At 44.4% G+C, this 18,069-nt stretch overlaps 1 protein-coding gene across 4 annotated transcripts in view; it reads right to left on the bottom strand.

Annotated features, from left to right (window-relative positions):
* SULF1 (sulfatase 1) overlaps positions 1–18,069 on the bottom strand; it is a 163,282-nt gene that overhangs the window by 42,646 nt on the left and 102,567 nt on the right. For all 4 annotated transcript variants that reach the window (XM_037058682.1, XM_037058683.1, XM_037058679.1 and 1 more), the window contains 6 exons: positions 15,750–15,901; positions 13,299–13,468; positions 3,006–3,156; positions 1,877–2,052; positions 483–611; positions 169–225 (listed from right to left, as the gene is read on the bottom strand). In XM_037058682.1, coding sequence (XP_036914577.1) covers positions 169–225; positions 483–611; positions 1,877–2,052; positions 3,006–3,156; positions 13,299–13,468; positions 15,750–15,901 — 835 coding nt within the window. The remainder of the gene's footprint in view (positions 1–168; positions 226–482; positions 612–1,876; positions 2,053–3,005; positions 3,157–13,298; positions 13,469–15,749; positions 15,902–18,069) is intronic.

Genomic DNA, 18,069 nt, shown 5'->3' with positions numbered 1-18,069 from the left:
TCCTCTGCTGGCCAGTGAAGGAAGAACGACTAGCAAACCATTCGATTTTGTTACCAGGCTTGCGAAATCTGTAGGCTTCGTAAACCAAAGTAAGGAGAAAAAATACCCAGCAGGGAGAGCTGCCCACTAGGACTGGTTCCCAGAAGCACCCCAGGAACCAATAATTACCCTCTTTCCACGAGGAATGTATCACGCCAAATTTTGGCCTTTTTGTTTGTTCGAAACCTGCAAGCAAAATAATAATATTTACAGTTGGCATCTGACGACTTTCCAAATGGATCTGTGCTAACAGTTTATTTAAAGGAACACCTCTCACTTCCCGCAGACCACGGCTGTGTCTCCATCAACGAGCTATGTACAAACAACCAAGAAATGCTCTGCCTGGCATGGCAAAGCTACTTGGCCTCCACCTCCTTCAGCTTCTGGCTAGTCCTAGGAGTCAGTGTGCCTGGGGCTGGCTGCAGGAAAGAAAATTGACACACCTGTTACCTGGCTTTTCCAGGTCCAGAAGTTTGAGGACAGACTTGCCGTCCACATCGGGAGGGGGGTCGAGCCCAGCGATGTCCAGGATCGTAGGGGCCAGGTCAATGTTTAGGACGATCTGGGGGACTCTGCAACGGGACAGATGGTTACACCCCAGACCCAATACTAGTGGAGGGTGGCCCAAAGGGCTGCTTTCTCCACGCTGTGACTCATTGGCCTTCAGTGCCTCTCCTCTCCCAGCTGGTCTCCCGGGAGTGAGCTGCCTTTGGGCAGGTGGCTCAGTGATCAGCAGAGAGACAGCACAGAGCAAGATTAATGAACTCTCCTCGGGGTCACTGAAAGATGCCCAGAGCCCTGAGCTTGGGCCACTGTCACACAAGTCGTGGCCTGATCTTTGTTTTTTGTAGGATATATACTTTCTTCTAAAACCCAATAGTCCATTACTTCTCTGATAAACCAAGGCTTTAAAATCGACTTCTAAGGAAGGACATGAAATTTATACATTTGAATCTAATCCATGCCATCTAGATTTTTCAACATAAAGCCCTCTAATTCTACATTTGACAGTTCCTGAGGTGTGTCCACTCATCTGAAGAGACATAATAACATTCTTCCTGGAAAACTTTCCTAATGATATCGCCTTTTCCCTGGGAGGGGTGGGTTCCAGCACAGGAATGAGGTTCAGGTACCTGGGTTCGGGACCCAGGTGCTGCTGGACCAGGACCCTAAAGCAGCTGTGAGTTGAGCTGCTTCATCATGAAATCAGGGGTCCAGGCTAGGTGCTCTACATGGGCCCTTGTAGCTTTTGAATTCTACTTTAATTCTTTTCTATCATTCTTTCCGTAATTATTTTGTGCACATGTTCTCACTTTATACAAAACACTCTGCTGTGGTTGGCAGGGCACAGGAAACCCATTGTATGATGGGAAAAGAGAGACACGCAGGGATGCAGTGGTTTGCCTAAGGTGACAGGAATAAAACTCCAGTCCTTTAGGTTTCTTTCCTCTCTTTTTTTTAAAAATCATGCTTTTAAAAAAGTTCTTTAGTAATAATTAGAAAAACTAAGAGGATAGCACTCATTTTTTAAAAAACACAGTGTGTCTGTCTTTTTCAATTCAAAGAAAGTAAAGACAATATGTTATCTTCGATTCTGGTCAGTCTGAGAGAATTAATTGATACAGTTACTTTTCCTTTCTCTTTAAACAGCCTATGTTAGTTAAATTAACATGTGGCGAGGGGGGCAGGTGTCAGTTTACATCTTCTAAATTAGCAACCTTCACACACCCTTTGTTGTTTTGGAGAAAAGGAAACCAGACACTGAGATCGGTAATTGAATTATCTCAGATGTACATGAGCTACGACAGCTGAACGTTACCAACACAGAAATACGTACATTGATCCAGGTTCTACACTTGGCCCACGAATAAAGAAAGGCACACGAATATCAAAGTCATATGGCATGGATTTCCCCTTGACCAGTCCAAACTGCCCAATGTGGTAACCGTGGTCGGCGGTGTAAATGATGTAAGTGTTCTCCAGCTCCCCCGTCTCCACCAGCATGTCATACAGCTGAAACACAGCGCAGGGGCAAGTCAGAAGTGATTGTAACGGCCTGAGACCACAACAGTGTTGCCATGATTTTCCCCAAATCTTTTTTCCATTACTTTTCAAAGGCAGGAGCTGCTTTCATAGGACCAACAAATGCAAACGTGAACCACAGTTTCATGCTGCTTACAGTCCAGGAGGGAAAAGTCCCATAATCCAGTTGAAAAATAATATTTTTGAATCTGGCGCATGCTACTCAAAGGTTTCTGTTCACCTATTTGAAAGAACAAAAACACCCACAAAACACCTCTACCAGCAAACTTATAGGTTTTACTTTGAAAAATTCACTGTGAAAGCAAATTTTAATATCATCACTCCTATATCTAGTGATCAGGAGTAAAAAACAGACTGCCCTGAGCCTGGTCCAGCCAGATCTAGGCTTTAGCTAGGTCTTCCTTGGCTTACGTATGCTTTAAAATTCATGAAATTTCAAATAAAATTTTTTTTTATTTCTGGCTTTTTGGGGAAAAGTTAGAAAACTTGATGATACTGAATCCACATTTCTACGTGGCAAAAATTAGTTGGAGCTGAGTAGTTGCTCCTTCCGCTAAACGAATCACTGAATTTCAAGTTCACCACAATCCTCACCATTCCCTATTGCTTTATACTGGACCTGCTTTAGTTATTTACATTATTTGCTTAATTCCTGAAGGTATTTGTAAGTGTATCCTTTGATTTTGATGTTTTGATATTTATCTTCTCTCTGCTGCTGGCTCTACCAAGCCTGGAGAGGTCACAGAAGAAAAACCAAGCCTGGAGGGGTCACAGAAGAAAGCACAGATGAGGGAGGCCTGATAAATTTCCTCTTTCATTTCTCTCTGGACAAAACAGAACAGAACAAACAACAACAAAACTGGCTTGACAAGAATGGGAAGTTGGGCCACAACCTCATGCCTGAGGCAAGTTCATGGGCTTACCCTTTCCACAGAATCATCCACTGACATCAGAGTCTGGAGCCTTTTGCGATGGAGAACGTTTGTGAATTCCATGTGGACGGGCAGCATGGGCCCCGTGTACTGCAGGATCCAGTGTTTATCCATGTTTGGTGCATAGTTGTAACTGGGAGTTCTGCAAAGATTCAGAAAGGAGTCTTACGATATTTATTTTTAGCCTCTTAGAGAACTATCTCAAGTTAGAGGTTGTGAAATAAGCATTTAGGAAAGATGATTTAGACTCTGTCAAAGTATTCTCCTCTCCCACGTGTCTTCTGCCTGCGAATTTAGGAAGATCTGAAGTCTTCTCCACCCCAAGCGGCACGTATCTTCTGAAGGTATACGGATTCAACCTCATAAAAGCAAGACTGGCAGCTAAAAACCTAATTAGTGCAAGTTCATTTGGGTTCACTGAACAAAATGTGTAGAAACACATCAAGATGATCATGGTAATGCTACAAATCTACAGATAAAACTCAGTAATGTAGAAGGGAATGTTCTCATCGTGATGTTAACCCATAAAACTTTATTGCTAATTAGGCTATTAAATATAGTCACAAATATGTTATGTGGAATGATGAATCATAATTTGAACACACTTATTCCTCTTGAACTTACTAGGGCATTTATATGGGGTAGGTAAATGGAGGTTCACAGTTGTTTGTATAGAAAACGGCACAGTAATTAATAATAACACAAAAATAAACTTTGTTTCGCGTACTCACAGCTGTGTTTGCCCTCTCCTGTATATCTCGCCTCTACCAGTTTTTCTCATTCCTAAACCCTGTATGTAGACACCACTAATATAATTGGCTTTACTGGAATTGTAACCAAGTCTCTTCTGTAATATAGATGCTTACCAATGAAGCTGTTTATTTTATAGAAAAATCAATATAGATGTGGGCATCATTTTTGTTATACATGGGGGAGTGAGTCCTAGCGTTCTAGGACAGGTCAGTTAAGGTCTGTATTTAACCTATTGCCAGGGCCCCGTGGTACCAACACTTTCCACTGGAGACAAAACACATCACCTTCTCTTTGAAATTTACCCAACTCCCTCAGCCAGTAGACGCTGCCACCGCAGATTCCCAGAGAACACATCTATACTACATTTCTCATGCTGAGAATTATTCGTCTACATTTGACTTCTGCATCAGACTCTTATGAACTTGAACCTTCTCGGATATTATTAAGCATAGAGAAACAGTTAAGTATTAAAACTTAGTATTTATCATGTGTCCGGTATTGTGCTAGGTGTTTTATATACTAATGTATATAAAACATAATTAATTAATTATCTTGGCTCCTTTAATTATCTTGGCTCTTCTGGGAAATAGGTTTATCATTCCCATTTTACGGCTGAGAAAACTGAGGCTTAGCAAAGTTAGTTTCCTCAGATTAACAAAGTTAGCAGGTGGAAGAACCAGGACAAAATTCCAAAGCCCACTTCCTTTAACAAAATGAAAGAAAAGTGAAGTGAAGTGAGAGCCGCTTCCAAGGTTGCTTTTCAGATGAACCACGGCTTTACAAATAGCCAGTCTCAGGGGTGTTTTGGTACCACTGGTCTTCTCCGAACGAAAAGTCAGCCCGATGACCCGCATGCTTGTTGGCTAGCCTGCAGGAGTGCAACGACTCAAACCCCACTACACGGCTGAGCACCACAGAGACTGGACAACTTCTGCTCAGAAGTGTAACGTCCACTTCCTCTTAAAGAGACAGGTTTGCAGAGTTGCAGAAGCTGGTGTGGCTCAGTGTGCTCATCTGTAAATGAGGATAAGAGCACCTCTCTTAAAAAGCTCTTTTGAGGAACAACTTTGTCTACCTGTATCTATGTATCTATTACCTATCTACCTGTCTAGCTACTTATTGATCTCTCACTTAAAAGTGCCTAAAACACAGGAAGCACAGGAGTTTCCTACATGAGCCAATAAACAAATACATTTTATATATGTATCTGGATGGAAAAAATCCTGCGGCATTAAAAAGCAAACAAGCTTTTCAGGTATCACCTGCCATTCTTTTCACAGAAACTTTGAATATAAACTTTCTTCTCTTTTCACGAGTAAATGACTCACCAAGCAAATGGCCCCATTCTGTTGGCCTGAAAGGGCTCCTGTATCTGAATGGGATGTGGACTTGTATTATCTCGGGAACTTGTGTCGTAGGAAGGGGCGTCAGCCTGAGTTTCTTACTCTTCACGCAGCAGGTCAAGTTACAAACAGGATTAGATTAAGTGGTTGAGGAGGAGAAAGGGGGCTTCTAAATCCCATCGGAAAGGGATCTTCTCCCCTGGCGAGTAGTCTGAGGTCAGAGAAATACAGCAAGCTGGCTGTGAAAGGTCCCTAACCACTTACTGATACGTGCCCTGAAAAAGAATATGGCCATAAAAGATTACACAGGGCTTCTTTATAATACCTAAACATCCTCCTCTGACTACCTTTGATGTTGGTTCGCCTTAATTTTAAAATAAATCTAGTTGACTTTTTAAAAACCGCAAAACCTCAACCCAAATAAAAATTACAATAGGGAACTGAAGCACGGGCTCACAGTGGGCAAATTATATCTTCCACTGGTTACCTTGATGTGCTTGGCACGGCTCCACCTCACTTGGAGGAGCAGCAAATTACAAGCCTCAAATTGGACTCCCGGATTTACAGAATGACATATGTTAAACCTGGCTTATATTAAAAGGGAGAGTTCAGGTCAGTTGTCAAAGCTGTACCCCCCTGGCTTTTTTTCCCTTAATTTCTTGATGTGGGAGATGACCCCCCAGCTCTGGGGCTGAAGTCCCAGGTGGGATCTCAGCAGGGGGCAAGGAGGGAGGGTTATGCATTTGCCTTTTAAAGGAAGACAGACTGGCCCTGCTTCCCACAGCACAGCAGCTGTTTGGGGACCTGCAGGTGGAAGGTCAGGGGTCACTGAAATTGACAATGTTGTTGAAAAGTGATCTTTTGCCAAAGGCCTGTGGTTGCCTCCTGCTGGGGTCTGCCAAATTCCTGGAAGATGCAGCCTTCTGTCCCCTAGTGATAATTAAGGCTGCTTCCCCAACAATGGCTTTACAGGGATTGAAGTGGCCTGGAGCTCGGGGCTGGAACACAGTGAAAGAAGCAGGTAATTGTTTGAAGGAAAAGTGGAAAACCACATATCCAATTGTTCCAGAATGTCTTTGAAATCAGATCCCGATTCCCATCCCCATCCTTACTAGCATGTGATGGTGGACAACTTTTTTCCCTCTCTGAGCCTCTGTTTCTTCATCTATATAATGGGCATAACAACTTAAAAGAGTTCTCGTGAGGGTGAAAAGGGATTTCAGGGACGGAGAGAACAAATTCTAGGACCACATCATACCCATACTTACGGGTAGCTGGAAAGAGCTTATTGTTTAGCTCCTTTGATTGTTGTGGCCACCCCAAGGGGCAGGCAGGGCATCCTATTCTCATTTCACAGATGAGAAAGTGAATTGTTAAGAAAAAATGAGCTAGGGCTGACGTTCCTTCTGTGATGACATCACAATGACCAGAGTCCTGAACCCCAGTCTCGAAGAAGGGCCTCAAAATCCCAGCCATCAAAAGAACTGATAGAAACATTTCTTTCTGTGAAAAAGTAAGTCCTGAATTCCTCCGCCTTCATCCTAATTTGAAACATCAGCAGCTTCTGCTTCCCATTCCGATACCTCGCACCAGATGCTGAGTGGCTATTTCTGTTGCAAATACAGAATGCACGTCTGACCCTGCAAGGCACCCTGGATGCACAGTGAAAAGGCGGGTAACACTGGCTATTTGCTTTAAAATTGAGAGGGCAAAGCACCGAATTGCCATTTTTGCGTTTTTGTTACTCTCTTAAAAAAAGAAAGAAAAACAAAAAATCCATGTGAGTTACAGTTAGGCGTGCCTGGTCTGGTGAAACTTCCTGTTGTCTCTTTGGGTAGGACTTTTGCCCAGAACTGCACACCCCAGACCTTAGATGCTCAAGAAAACGTACCTGTAACCCTCAATAGACTATTCCAGTACTATAAAGTGTCAACTTTTCCCAGCAAGCTTCCCTGCACACTGTTTTTTCCTAGTCTTACTCCTGGGATTGGTCTCGCTCAGGCCACTAGAGCACATGTCCTCTCTCCCACTGCGTTTGCAAGTTCAAACCTCAGCACCAACGGCAATTCTCTTGGCTTTTGATTCTCTTTCCAGGATTGCTTATTGACATAACAGGAATAAGAATTCTAAAAATCAATAATGTCATCTTTTGTTTTGATGTGTGGGTATTTTAGTAGAGTAATTCTCACTAGTGAAGAAATAATTCAAGAAATGCATGTGTTGTAGATTAAACCCATATTTGGGGAAATGCAAAGACCTTAGCTGTTCATTCATACCACTGATGGCCTCAGCTGTCACCAGTGAAAATAAATATATTTGTAGTGTGTTACGCTGAACATGTGTTTTCTTCATTTGTCATTTAGTCTCAGACAAGAAAAACCCCAGTGATCTCGCTCTTGAAAAGTTTGGTAGCAGGACCATCACTTGCTGAGAAACGAAATGGGTCTCAGTTCCCAGAATAAGCCAGTTACACAGATTTAAGACACACGCACTTGAAGCATTAAATTGGAAATTCTATACCGAATCTTCCAAGCCACACAATCTCAGCTTTCACTACAATTGAATTTATTTAATTGCCTTTGTGAAGGTAGCTCCACACGAGTTCAAACGTCTTTAGGTAGGTAACATTGAACACATGCAGGAAATACCAAAAGATCTTGATTACCGCTCTATTATCAATTAAAGAGTCTTCTAACAATGTTGCAAATGCGAATTAGAATTTTGCCAATACCGACACAGGAACCACTTCTAATATTAGTTGTGCCTGTGATGGGCAGTGAGCAAGCCCAGGGCCGGGGGGAGGGGGATGATCACCTGATCGAAGAGAATCAACTTTTGTCTCTAGCTCTGTCTCTATCTGTGACATAGGCAAAGACATTAAAGGGTCTTTTTTTTAAAACATAGATTTTAGGCCTTCATTTTTTAATCTAAAATATATGGGATTATATTATTTTTAGGTGCCCTTTTAATTTATAAAACTGATTATTTAATTATCTTTACATTTAAAAATGTATTAATGTCAGCTAGTTGGAGTGGATGTTTATTCATTTTTCTAAACAACGCTCACCAGGCACCGGGAGGTAGAGATGAAACCCTTCATCCTGCCTTCAGGAAGGAGCTGCCTTGCATCCCTCCAGGACAGCACTCACACAGTATTTTGTGTGAGTGCTGCCCCCTGGAGTTGTGCAATTGGACTTCAGGGGGTGGGTTGAGAGGGGGAAAATGGAGAGAAGAACAAAGTGGGAACGCAGGAAAGGGTGCAATTAGTTCTGCCCAAATCAGAAATTTTAATGGAGATTTTACAATTCTCTCACCAGAAATTTTTGTGGAGATTTAAAAATTCTCTCATCTTCAAAAGAACTTCCCTTTACGTATTTGTGGAAGAAATAGAGTCAGAATGTGCAACTTCTTTTTAATGCAAAACATTTCTTTTTAACGTTCAATAACAAAGGTGTTTCCAAAACTTTGTTTGGAGGATTACACGGAGAGTTTTCCATTTCACACACTATGCTGATCTGAAAGCTCCACTTTCAGCACAATTCTTGCCAGTGAGTGGACAGGGCCTATTCAGTGGAGACTTTAGATTCCCCTTGAACCTGTGTCACTGTGTGTGTCCACACTGCCAGGTATGGCAAGAAAGAACTGATGAACTGAAACAAAATATAATATTTTGATAGAGGCATCCTTGGCAGGACGGTGATGAGAGAGCTTTGGAGCTTCCCGTCGAATCGTCAGGAGAGCCAGTGGGCTCTCCCTGTCACAGGTGCGCATTAGGACACCACAGAGGCCAGGAGAAAGGAGTTATGTCAAAGCCAGAGTGAGGATATGGCATTACTCTGAGGGCACTGGAGAGAGAACTTACTAAGTACAACAGAGTCTTAGCCGTAGTGAAGGGCTTTGCGATAAGGATGGTTCTGTGTATTGTTACTACAATGGAGGTGCCCTCAGATTTCTCAGAGGCCGGGAGGGGCTGAGCTATATCTGATTAAACAGTGTCTCCCATCACCAGTGGCCAATAATTCCCTCTCATTCTTAGTTGGTTGGCATAACCTCTAGCTTCAGTTTGCAAAGCCAACAACACGCCAATGTTGGCCTGGCTTCCTTCCTTTGCTGGGAATGGCAAACACTGTGGAAACATGATACATTTGCTCCAAGCTGAGAGGGTCACGTAGCTATTACCCAAAGCCGGATGAAAGGCATCTTGATAATGCTTGGCCACCAAGGAAGGTGACCTAAAGGAACCATTCACACTACTTGGGTCCCCCCAATGGGGGCAAGTCTACAGCTTCTTGCTCTGTTTTCACTGGGCCTGCCAAATCTTTCTGCATAGTCCTTAACTTCTTCCATCCCTTTGCTCCAATGAGTTGCTAATGTTTTCTCTAAGGACACTGGCCATTCAGGAGCTCCGTGCACCACAAATGGCAGCCTGTCTTCTCTTAGTCTCACCCCTTTTGTCTGCAGACTGAACTGTGAACCTGTGCCGTCACTCGCAGTGACAAGAGAGGCACAGTGACTCTCTCCAGCCTCTTCTTCCTGTGACAGCCAGGAGACCTTTACAACAAAGATGCCAGCAATCCAAGGCTCCAAGGCCTGTGGGGAGACACCAGGTCTCCACATTCTAGGTGCACCAAAGCCCAAGGCTTAGCAGCAAATGGAAGCTGAGTCACTCAACCAACCACATGAGTTTTCGTTTTCTCTGGCTAAGGTTGCTCTCCAGACTGGCGCTTGCCAGCAGCACACACTTTGCACCTGGAAGAGATAGCACAGCTCATACCAGTGCTTTCCCTAGCGGTGTTTTTAGAACACCCAGGTGAGGGAAGCACAGCACAGTGTGGGTCTCAGTTCTTCACAACATGTGTCATGTCACAGTGGCCAGGTATCGACCTGTCACTTCTCTAGCTGCTTCCCCTAAACATTAAGTTGAACCAAGAGAAGCTGCACTTTTTGTAGGTCAAGAAATATAAAACAAGAACAGGGTTATGTGGTTCATCTTAACGGGAAGAACTGACAAGAATGAACATCACTCTGGTGACTTCTGTGTTGCAGGCCCTCTGTGGGAACTTCAGCTGTGCTGCTTCTCTGAATTTCCATTCCTGACATCATGTCAAGGTGCTAGTATTTCCCCCTTTCGACAGTTGAGACAATGGAAGAGGTTAAAGAAATTGCCCTGAGACTCAATGAGGACAGCTGAGATGAACCCACCCTGTGTGCCTCTAAGGCCTGAATTCGTTTCCCTCTGCCACGTGGAGATTTCAAGTTATAAAACCACTCGTAAGGCTCACAGGTGGTTCACTCAAACTAAAGAATAAGTGACACCATTTCCATGCACAAACGACGGAGGCAAAGATTATGCACTACGCGATCAAATGACCCCCAGTGACTCCCTGCTTATGGTTACGAGCAAAGTCACTAAGGTCCTCAATACTCTGCTCCATTCCCCTTCCAGCTTTAGCCCCCTTCGCTTTCCTGGCACCCCATTCTTTGCTCCCTAGGTCACAGCTTAGATAGCCTCACTTGCATGTGACCACTTCTCCAAGCCACATTCTCTTCCTAACATCATCCGCCCAGTCTGTAGAATCAGCTGCAGGAATTTTATCCACCCTTTGAAGCCTACTCTGAATGCCTCCTGGTCCGTGAATTTTTTCCTGGTTCCCCTAGAAGATGAGAACACTTCCTTCTCCAAACTTCCACAGCCCCTTGAGTGCCTGTTCGAGGTCTCACTGCTCTGGTCCTACTGGTCATGTGGCTGCTTGAACACTTGCCTGTCTTTCCCTTAGAGCAGGGATCTGGGGGGAAACTCATTTTGCAAAGGACCAGACAGTAAATATTTCAGGCACTGCAGACTCCACAGTATCTGCCACAACTACTCAACTCTGCTGTTGTGTTGTGAAAGCAGCCACAGATAATAACTAAATGAACGTGCCTGGCTATATTTCAATAAAACTTGATTAACGAAAACTATCGGCAAGTTGGACTTGGCCTCGGTGAGCCATGGTTCTCCACGGTCAGTAACTGTGCCTTCCTCATGTCTACTTGCTGTGCTGCAGTATCCCAGGTGGCACGCATAAACACCTGTGGAACTAAATAGAATTTTTAATTGTCGGCATCAGAGATGCTATTGCGGTTACCACCGAGGCCCTGAGTACTCCGCAGACTCCTCTCTTCCTGCGACTGTTGCCTGCACTGGACGCTCAGCTGCCAGACAGAACCTCTTCACTTGTGGCTGGTTTCCCTACAGGCTCATCCTGGAGCTGCCAAGGCAGGGACTCCAACGGAGCCACACAAGCCATTTCGCCAACCCCTTCCGACACTTGGGAAAACGCCAGTAAAATCTGCAGTTGTAGAAAGTCACCTTGGGCGGGGAATCTGCTAAGCTACACAAGGTGATTTCTGACTCAAAAGAAAAGGGAAAGTGGGTCCCAGCTCCCAGGGTCCGTTTTCTTTCAATGGGGCAGCAGGTTACCGACTTTGTAACTAATCTGTAAGTAACGGAGAGGCGCTTGCCCCTCACAGGCTTCACTCACGGATTTAGCTGCACGGTTATATGCAGAGTAGATCTTCAGAGGTTTATGCATCTGTCCACAGGGTCAATTCCAAGACACAGTGGCTCCCCCAGACCATATTCCCCAAGGCCTCGAGCACCCTTCTTTATTCACTGATGATGTTTTGTGCATCAAAACACTTCTGTCCTACAAGTTCCTGGCGTGTAGATTATCCATCCTGGCTCCAAACATATTGTTAATTCCTGTCTTCAGTCAGCTCCGAATCTCTTCCTTCTCTCTAAATCACTCAATACACAGAGAAGATCTATATCCTACTGATGAGGAGTCATCAGTCTATTATAATGAAAGACAAAACAAGAACATAAAAATGTTCCCCAGGAATGTGTAATGGCCAGCACCCGAGTGTCTTCAGTCATTACTTCTCTCTTTACACAAGTACAGCCGACCGCTGAATGGCATGGTCTCAACTGCTCTGATCCGCATATTCAACAGGCACACCCTCGGTCCTCTGTATTCCTGAGCTTTGTATCAGGGACTCAACCCAATGTGGATTGAAAACAGCATTTTCAATCCACAGTTGGGAATCCCTGGATATGCTGGGAAGACAGTGGGCATTGTTCTACCCCATTTTACATCCACAGATTTCAGGAACCACATGGGAAGGGGGTGTCCTGGACCCAATCCCTGGCAACTAGCGAGGGGCAGCTGTAGTTAGGTCTTTGGGGGGAGTCGAAACTTATACATGGACTTTTGACTGTGTGGGGCTCGGCACCCCTAACCTCTGCAAGGAAACTGCACATGTAATCTATTTTACTTTCATCTGGGATCATGGCTAGAGAATCAGGGTGGATAAAAGGGGATGGTATTTGAGCACTGACAGATTAAAAATCAATGTGGGAGCTTTGGTGATAAAGAAAACACATCGATTCCTGTTTCCAACCTCTCTCAGGGCTGAACCTTCCGCAGACCCAGAGCCCACTGCTCTGTGCAGAAGACTGCAGGTCGCAGGTCACGGCACTGGGCAGGAAGACAAGGAGTCAACAGACTCAAAAACGAAGTCTTGTTCTTTGCTGTCAAAGCGCCCAGGCTTTCCCCCCCTTGGCTAGTGTGAACTACCAGCATGACACAGCTCTCTGCCCTCAGGCCAGTCCCCTCAGTCTCTGTGCCTCCCTGCCCTCTCCTCTCAAAAAGAAACGTTGGGTTATTTTAAAGCTCTGGCCTGGGCAGGCGTCTAGGGCAAGCTCCTCCAGCTGCGTTCTGGAACAACCCTCGCTGCGTGTCTGCAGTGAAGCTGCCACAGCTTTCTCCTAGGAAATGAACCACGTTTCCATAACCAGACTGGGGTCGCCGCTCTGTTGCTATGAAAACCAAACTGTTTGATCATCATCATTTTTAGATGATACTCATGGATACTAAGACAACTGAAGGGAACTCTTGATAAAAATCGCCTCATTCACCCTGGGTGCTTCTCTTCCTTTCCTTTTAGCGACTTAGAAATGCTGGAGATGTGATTCCTTATCCCAACACCTAGGCAAGGCCCTCAGTTTCAGGCCTGCGCAGTGGTGACCCAGCAGAGGCTGGGGTTCCTGCCATGTGGAAGGAAACGGGGTGAGGAGAGAAGCAAGGTGGGGAGGAAAGGAGAGGCCCATGTTCAGCAGGTCCCCAGAGCCGATGGTATTACTCACATGTGCTGGGAAGCATTGGGGTACAGTTTTGAAAACTGTGGGGCCGAGTCCTCGGGGCCGTGGGGCGCAGCGTGACTGATCACCATCATAATGGGCCTATGGGGATACATTCTCTTAGACATTTTGAAGTAATTAATGCTCTCGTTAGTGATTAAGTCTGTGAAGTAGTCCTGAAACATACATTTGACACAAAACAGAAATTACAAAAGGTGACATTCATCAGATCACATTTGAATACGCTTTCCTCAGAAGCAACTTGCTGAATGAGGAGGTAAGTCTACAGCAGGAAAAAACACTGGACTTCCTAAGGCAGCAAAAACACTTTCCCTAGCAGGGAAAAATCAGTTGCCAGGAACTTTCTAGAGTTGCTAGCTTGGTAACATACAAGAAATGCACAACTTAACAATTAGGAAAGAAAAAAAGTCCAGTCCTGTTTGCCCAAGATAATGATCCGATCTGGCAATGCTGGAGCACATGAAATACCGGATACATATTTCACTCTCAGACTTCGTTGATGTAATCCATTGACAAAAAATTTAATTACTTCAAGGGCAGGAAACACCCACACCCACTACAAATTCACAGTTGCAGAACACACACACATACACAAATGAACAAACAAAAGATCTTTTCTTTAAATTAAAAATTCACCTGTGGGAATTATACAATAAACGCTAAGGAAAACCTTGGCCAAAATCTGGGTGCACAGGGAAAAGCCGCAACATTTTTATCAATTAATTTACTTGAAACACTAAATATGGGAAGCAGTTGATTTCCTGCAGATTATCCTCTGTTAATTGCACAACTGAAATGATACAGCTGCTGGGATTAGAGCCTGACTTGTTAGTAAAATGGCAACCTGCAGTCTGAGGGGCTGATGCAAGTCTGTAAGGGGGAGGGAAGAACTGGAATGGAAAGGAAAGATGAAAACTTAAATTAAACCACCTGCCTCTCTAAGTGTGTGTCAATGGCCTGGAGCTCCAGCTTAAACTTCAGCAAGTGCCCAGGCAACAGTTCACAGAGCCAGAGGCTTCCGGGCATGACTAATCACATGTAGACTTAAGGACCAGAACAGCTGCAAAAGCAGTGCCCAAGGGACAAAAATCTGTGTCACATGTCATTGTTAGGACAAGTCCACAGGCTGTCACCTTCTTCCATGGGAGTGTCTGTTTCATTCCTTTCCTCCCTAAAAAAGATATATTCTTTCTGGACACGGTTGTCTTTGACACTTAATCAGCTGTGGTAATGGGCAAGTTACGCTGATTTAGTCTTGGGAGGGAATCTTGATTACTTTGCTCTCCTTAGGACAACAGGGAAAGAAAGGTTAATAGCTTGAACAAGGAGCATGAAAAGCATCCCCACAGATAAAAAATGATAGCGATGACAATCAGCTCACTTTGTAGGGATGCAGCTCAAATCTGCCTCTGAGGTCCCAACCGGCTCTCAACTTTGATGAGCCTGGAAGCCTATTAGCAGTGTTTGTGAATTCATTTGCATTCATTGTTTTCTAAAGGGCGTGAAAGAGGAGAAGCACACCTTATCCCCCAGCAAGTCCCTTGTGCTCAAATCAGGCCAAGCATAAAGGCAGCAATCGCGCCCAAATTAAATCCAGTTCCCTCTTTCTCATTTCTACCAGTGGCGCTTTTTGTAGTGATCTGTGTTAGAGCAGGTTCTCGGTTTTCAGGTGAATGAGGAAGAGCTGAGTACGGCTGGAAGGGAAGAGGATATTTTAGGCTAATTAGCACGCTACCTTCGAAGATAGTTTCCTCTGCACTTCTGGGATCAGAAAATTGTTGTATTTACGACGGCCATCACAGAATCCTTGGGAATTTTAAAGTCTAATTTAGGATCTGTTTGTCAGAGAACTACGGGGCACGCTAATTCCAGCTTCCAGGAGCTGACTTGCAGATTTGGGGGCTGACAGCTTTAGACACTGGTGGACTCTGGCTGCCGTGGGGCAAGTGTCCTGGCCTCAGCCCTCTGTTTCGTCAGATAGGAGTGAAAGAGGGGAGTGTGGGTTCCCCACCTTTGATTATTCCACCTGTCTGCTCTTATTTTTACATCTAAATCTGAAGACAAATTGACTTTCATCCCAGTGAAAAGCAAAACACACAAGAGGAACATTTGATTATGTGGACAAGTCCTCTGGGTATAGGAGGGAAACCAAAAATTATCACAAGCCAGAGTGGAGGCATCTATGATTTTCTTGATGGTACTTTCATCAAAGGCTGATTGCCTTGTGTTCTGATGAGGGAAAAAATCACTATGTAAAGTCAGTGTTCCTTGAGAGTCTTTTCTGGCCTGGAGTTTAAAATTACCTTAAAATTTCTCATTCTAACATTGTGAGAGCGTAGAAAGCCAATCTTGTGGATAGGTTAATTTGCTGAAAATGGCTGTTCCCTATTATGCACAAAGTAAATTGATGCAGTGTAAAAAGTGCCTGAAAATTACCTTTGCATAATCAAATCCATGCTTTTCTTTGATGCCATTGCGACAAACAGTGTAATTATAGAAACGAGAATTCTTGATTAATCCAAGCCATTCTCGCCACCCGGGAGGGATGTAGCTGCCATTATATTCATTGAGGTATTTTCCAAAAAAGGCTGCAATGGGAAAAAGGGATTATTTTTCTCATGTGAAATGAATAATCATAAATAAATACATAAATGCATTAGTACGAAATGATAGCTTCAGAAAGAGACACTAGGAAAAAAGTTAACCTAGGTAATAGCAGATGCCAACCTAACATTAGGGTAGTCGTCCCATCCTCTGGTGAAGTGACATACACACATTTTCCTCTTGAATAAATAAAAGTGGCCTCCAAGTCCATGGATTATAATTCAACAGAATCACCACAATGATCATGGTACTCTGGGGACAGCTATTCGTGTGGCTTTCTGGGAGACTGGCAGATCGTACCCATTTGTCAACGGATGTAACAGAGGAGGAGCCAGGGTGAGATTTGGGATGCTACTCCTGGGCACGCACATCACTGGAGAAGTGCCAGTTCAGTCTTTGTCATAAGTTTTCTTTTTAAACTTACTGTTGGAGCGTTACAGATGATAGAAACGCTACTGAAAAACTTGTCTCTCTTTTTGCATAGCCCAAGTGTACAAATTTTCTAAACCAAGAGACCACGGTAAATGTTGTTTTCATGGGACACGGTCAATGTTTTCATGCGCCATATATTTCACGTCATCTGTGTTTACATTACATATATTTTACAAATGGGTATGGCTAACGCCTCATAATCAAAATGCTGGCAACCTAGAGCTGTTACATAGGTGACTAATGCTCACAGAATAATTGTATAATTGAAGTATATGCACCCTAACTAGTCCACTGATCCTGGAAAAGGCCATTCAAAGGACTTCACATTTGTAACTTCGGCACGTCACATCCAAGAGGGCCACAGTGCGACAAGGCTTACTGCTTCTTTTGGAGAGGCACCCCACGAATATGGCCCTCTGCCAAAGATAAGGCCCAGGGAAGGGCCACAGGACAGGCGGGCTGTTTGGGGTTTCAGGAACAAAATGGGTTGGATCTGAAAGTCAGATACCTTGTAACTATCCAAAGGCAGTCCTAAGGGTATTGTTGGCAGACTTTTGAGAGAGAAAGAGGGTTCCATTTGTAACTATTGTAATTATACCAGGGAAACAGGTATAAACGAACACAATTCAGGGTAAACCTGCATGTCTGATCACCCTGTTAGACACACACACAGCCTTCCCCTCAACTATGAAGGACTAGACAACACTATATTCCATATATGTATACACAGGGATACCTATGTGTGTAGGTATGTGTGCATGAGACATACACACCTGTATCTATAAATGCAAGTTTTAACTTTTCTTATTTTAGAAGGCTTGCATCTTTTATTTTAGGGAGAGACCATGTCCTCTGCCTTTCAGGCCAAAGCCACTTCTTGGCTTCATTAAAGCAGGTTTTACAGGTGCTTCCACTCACATCCACCAGGAAAGGAAGCTGCTGGGTGACTAGCCTGGGATGATGAAGACGGACCCTCGAATCCAGCCACTTCACTGGCATTGCCTTTAAAGCACACATTTCTGAACCTTGAACTTGCCCACTGTACATCATTTCCATGCCTCCAAGGGACAGCTATTTACCTTGTTTCCATCTTTGACATACAGTATCTCCCCCTGGATGTTTTACTTGCCCCTTAATGAGATCATCCAAATGGAATGGGTCATTTTCCCTTCCAAATTAAATTACTTCTCAGCTGTCCTTTAATTCCCGGAGTGGCACAGTCACCTGCTGGGTGGCCAGGAGTGGCAACCCCAAGCCTTCCCTGATTTCCACCCACTCCTCACTGGGCAGCTGCCGTGGCTCGTAGGTCCTACACCATCTGGACGGTAACTCCTGAACCTTGCCACCTTCCTGAACACCAACTCCAGTCACATCCCCTCTTCTCACAATCTAGGGGGAGGCTTGTCACGTGTAGGATCCAGTTTAACTCCACAGAATGCCCTCCATGGCCTTCCTTGGGTCTGAGCAAAATCATTCTTTCTCCAAGCCCCTCTTGCATTTCTGTCCGTGGCCCTCCCTCCAGCTCTGCTTCGCTCTGGGTTCCACCTTTCTGCCTGTGTCTGTACGACTGCCTTCAGCTCCCTCTTTATGCATCAAGGCCAGAGCAGATGCCGTTCCACTCCCGGGCTTTGGCCTGTAGCAAATTTGTGCCTGTGGCTTTAATGACACCCTCTCTTTCTTCCTAGTGGTGGACTCACGTTCTCATATAAGCCAATCCCTC

Source organism: Sturnira hondurensis, unplaced genomic scaffold (assembly GCF_014824575.4).
Source record: "Sturnira hondurensis isolate 20B ecotype Veracruz unplaced genomic scaffold, ASM1482457v3 Scaffold0010128, whole genome shotgun sequence".
Taxonomy (NCBI): Eukaryota; Metazoa; Chordata; class Mammalia; order Chiroptera; family Phyllostomidae; genus Sturnira; species Sturnira hondurensis.
This window is presented reverse-complemented; position numbering and strand designations above follow the sequence as displayed.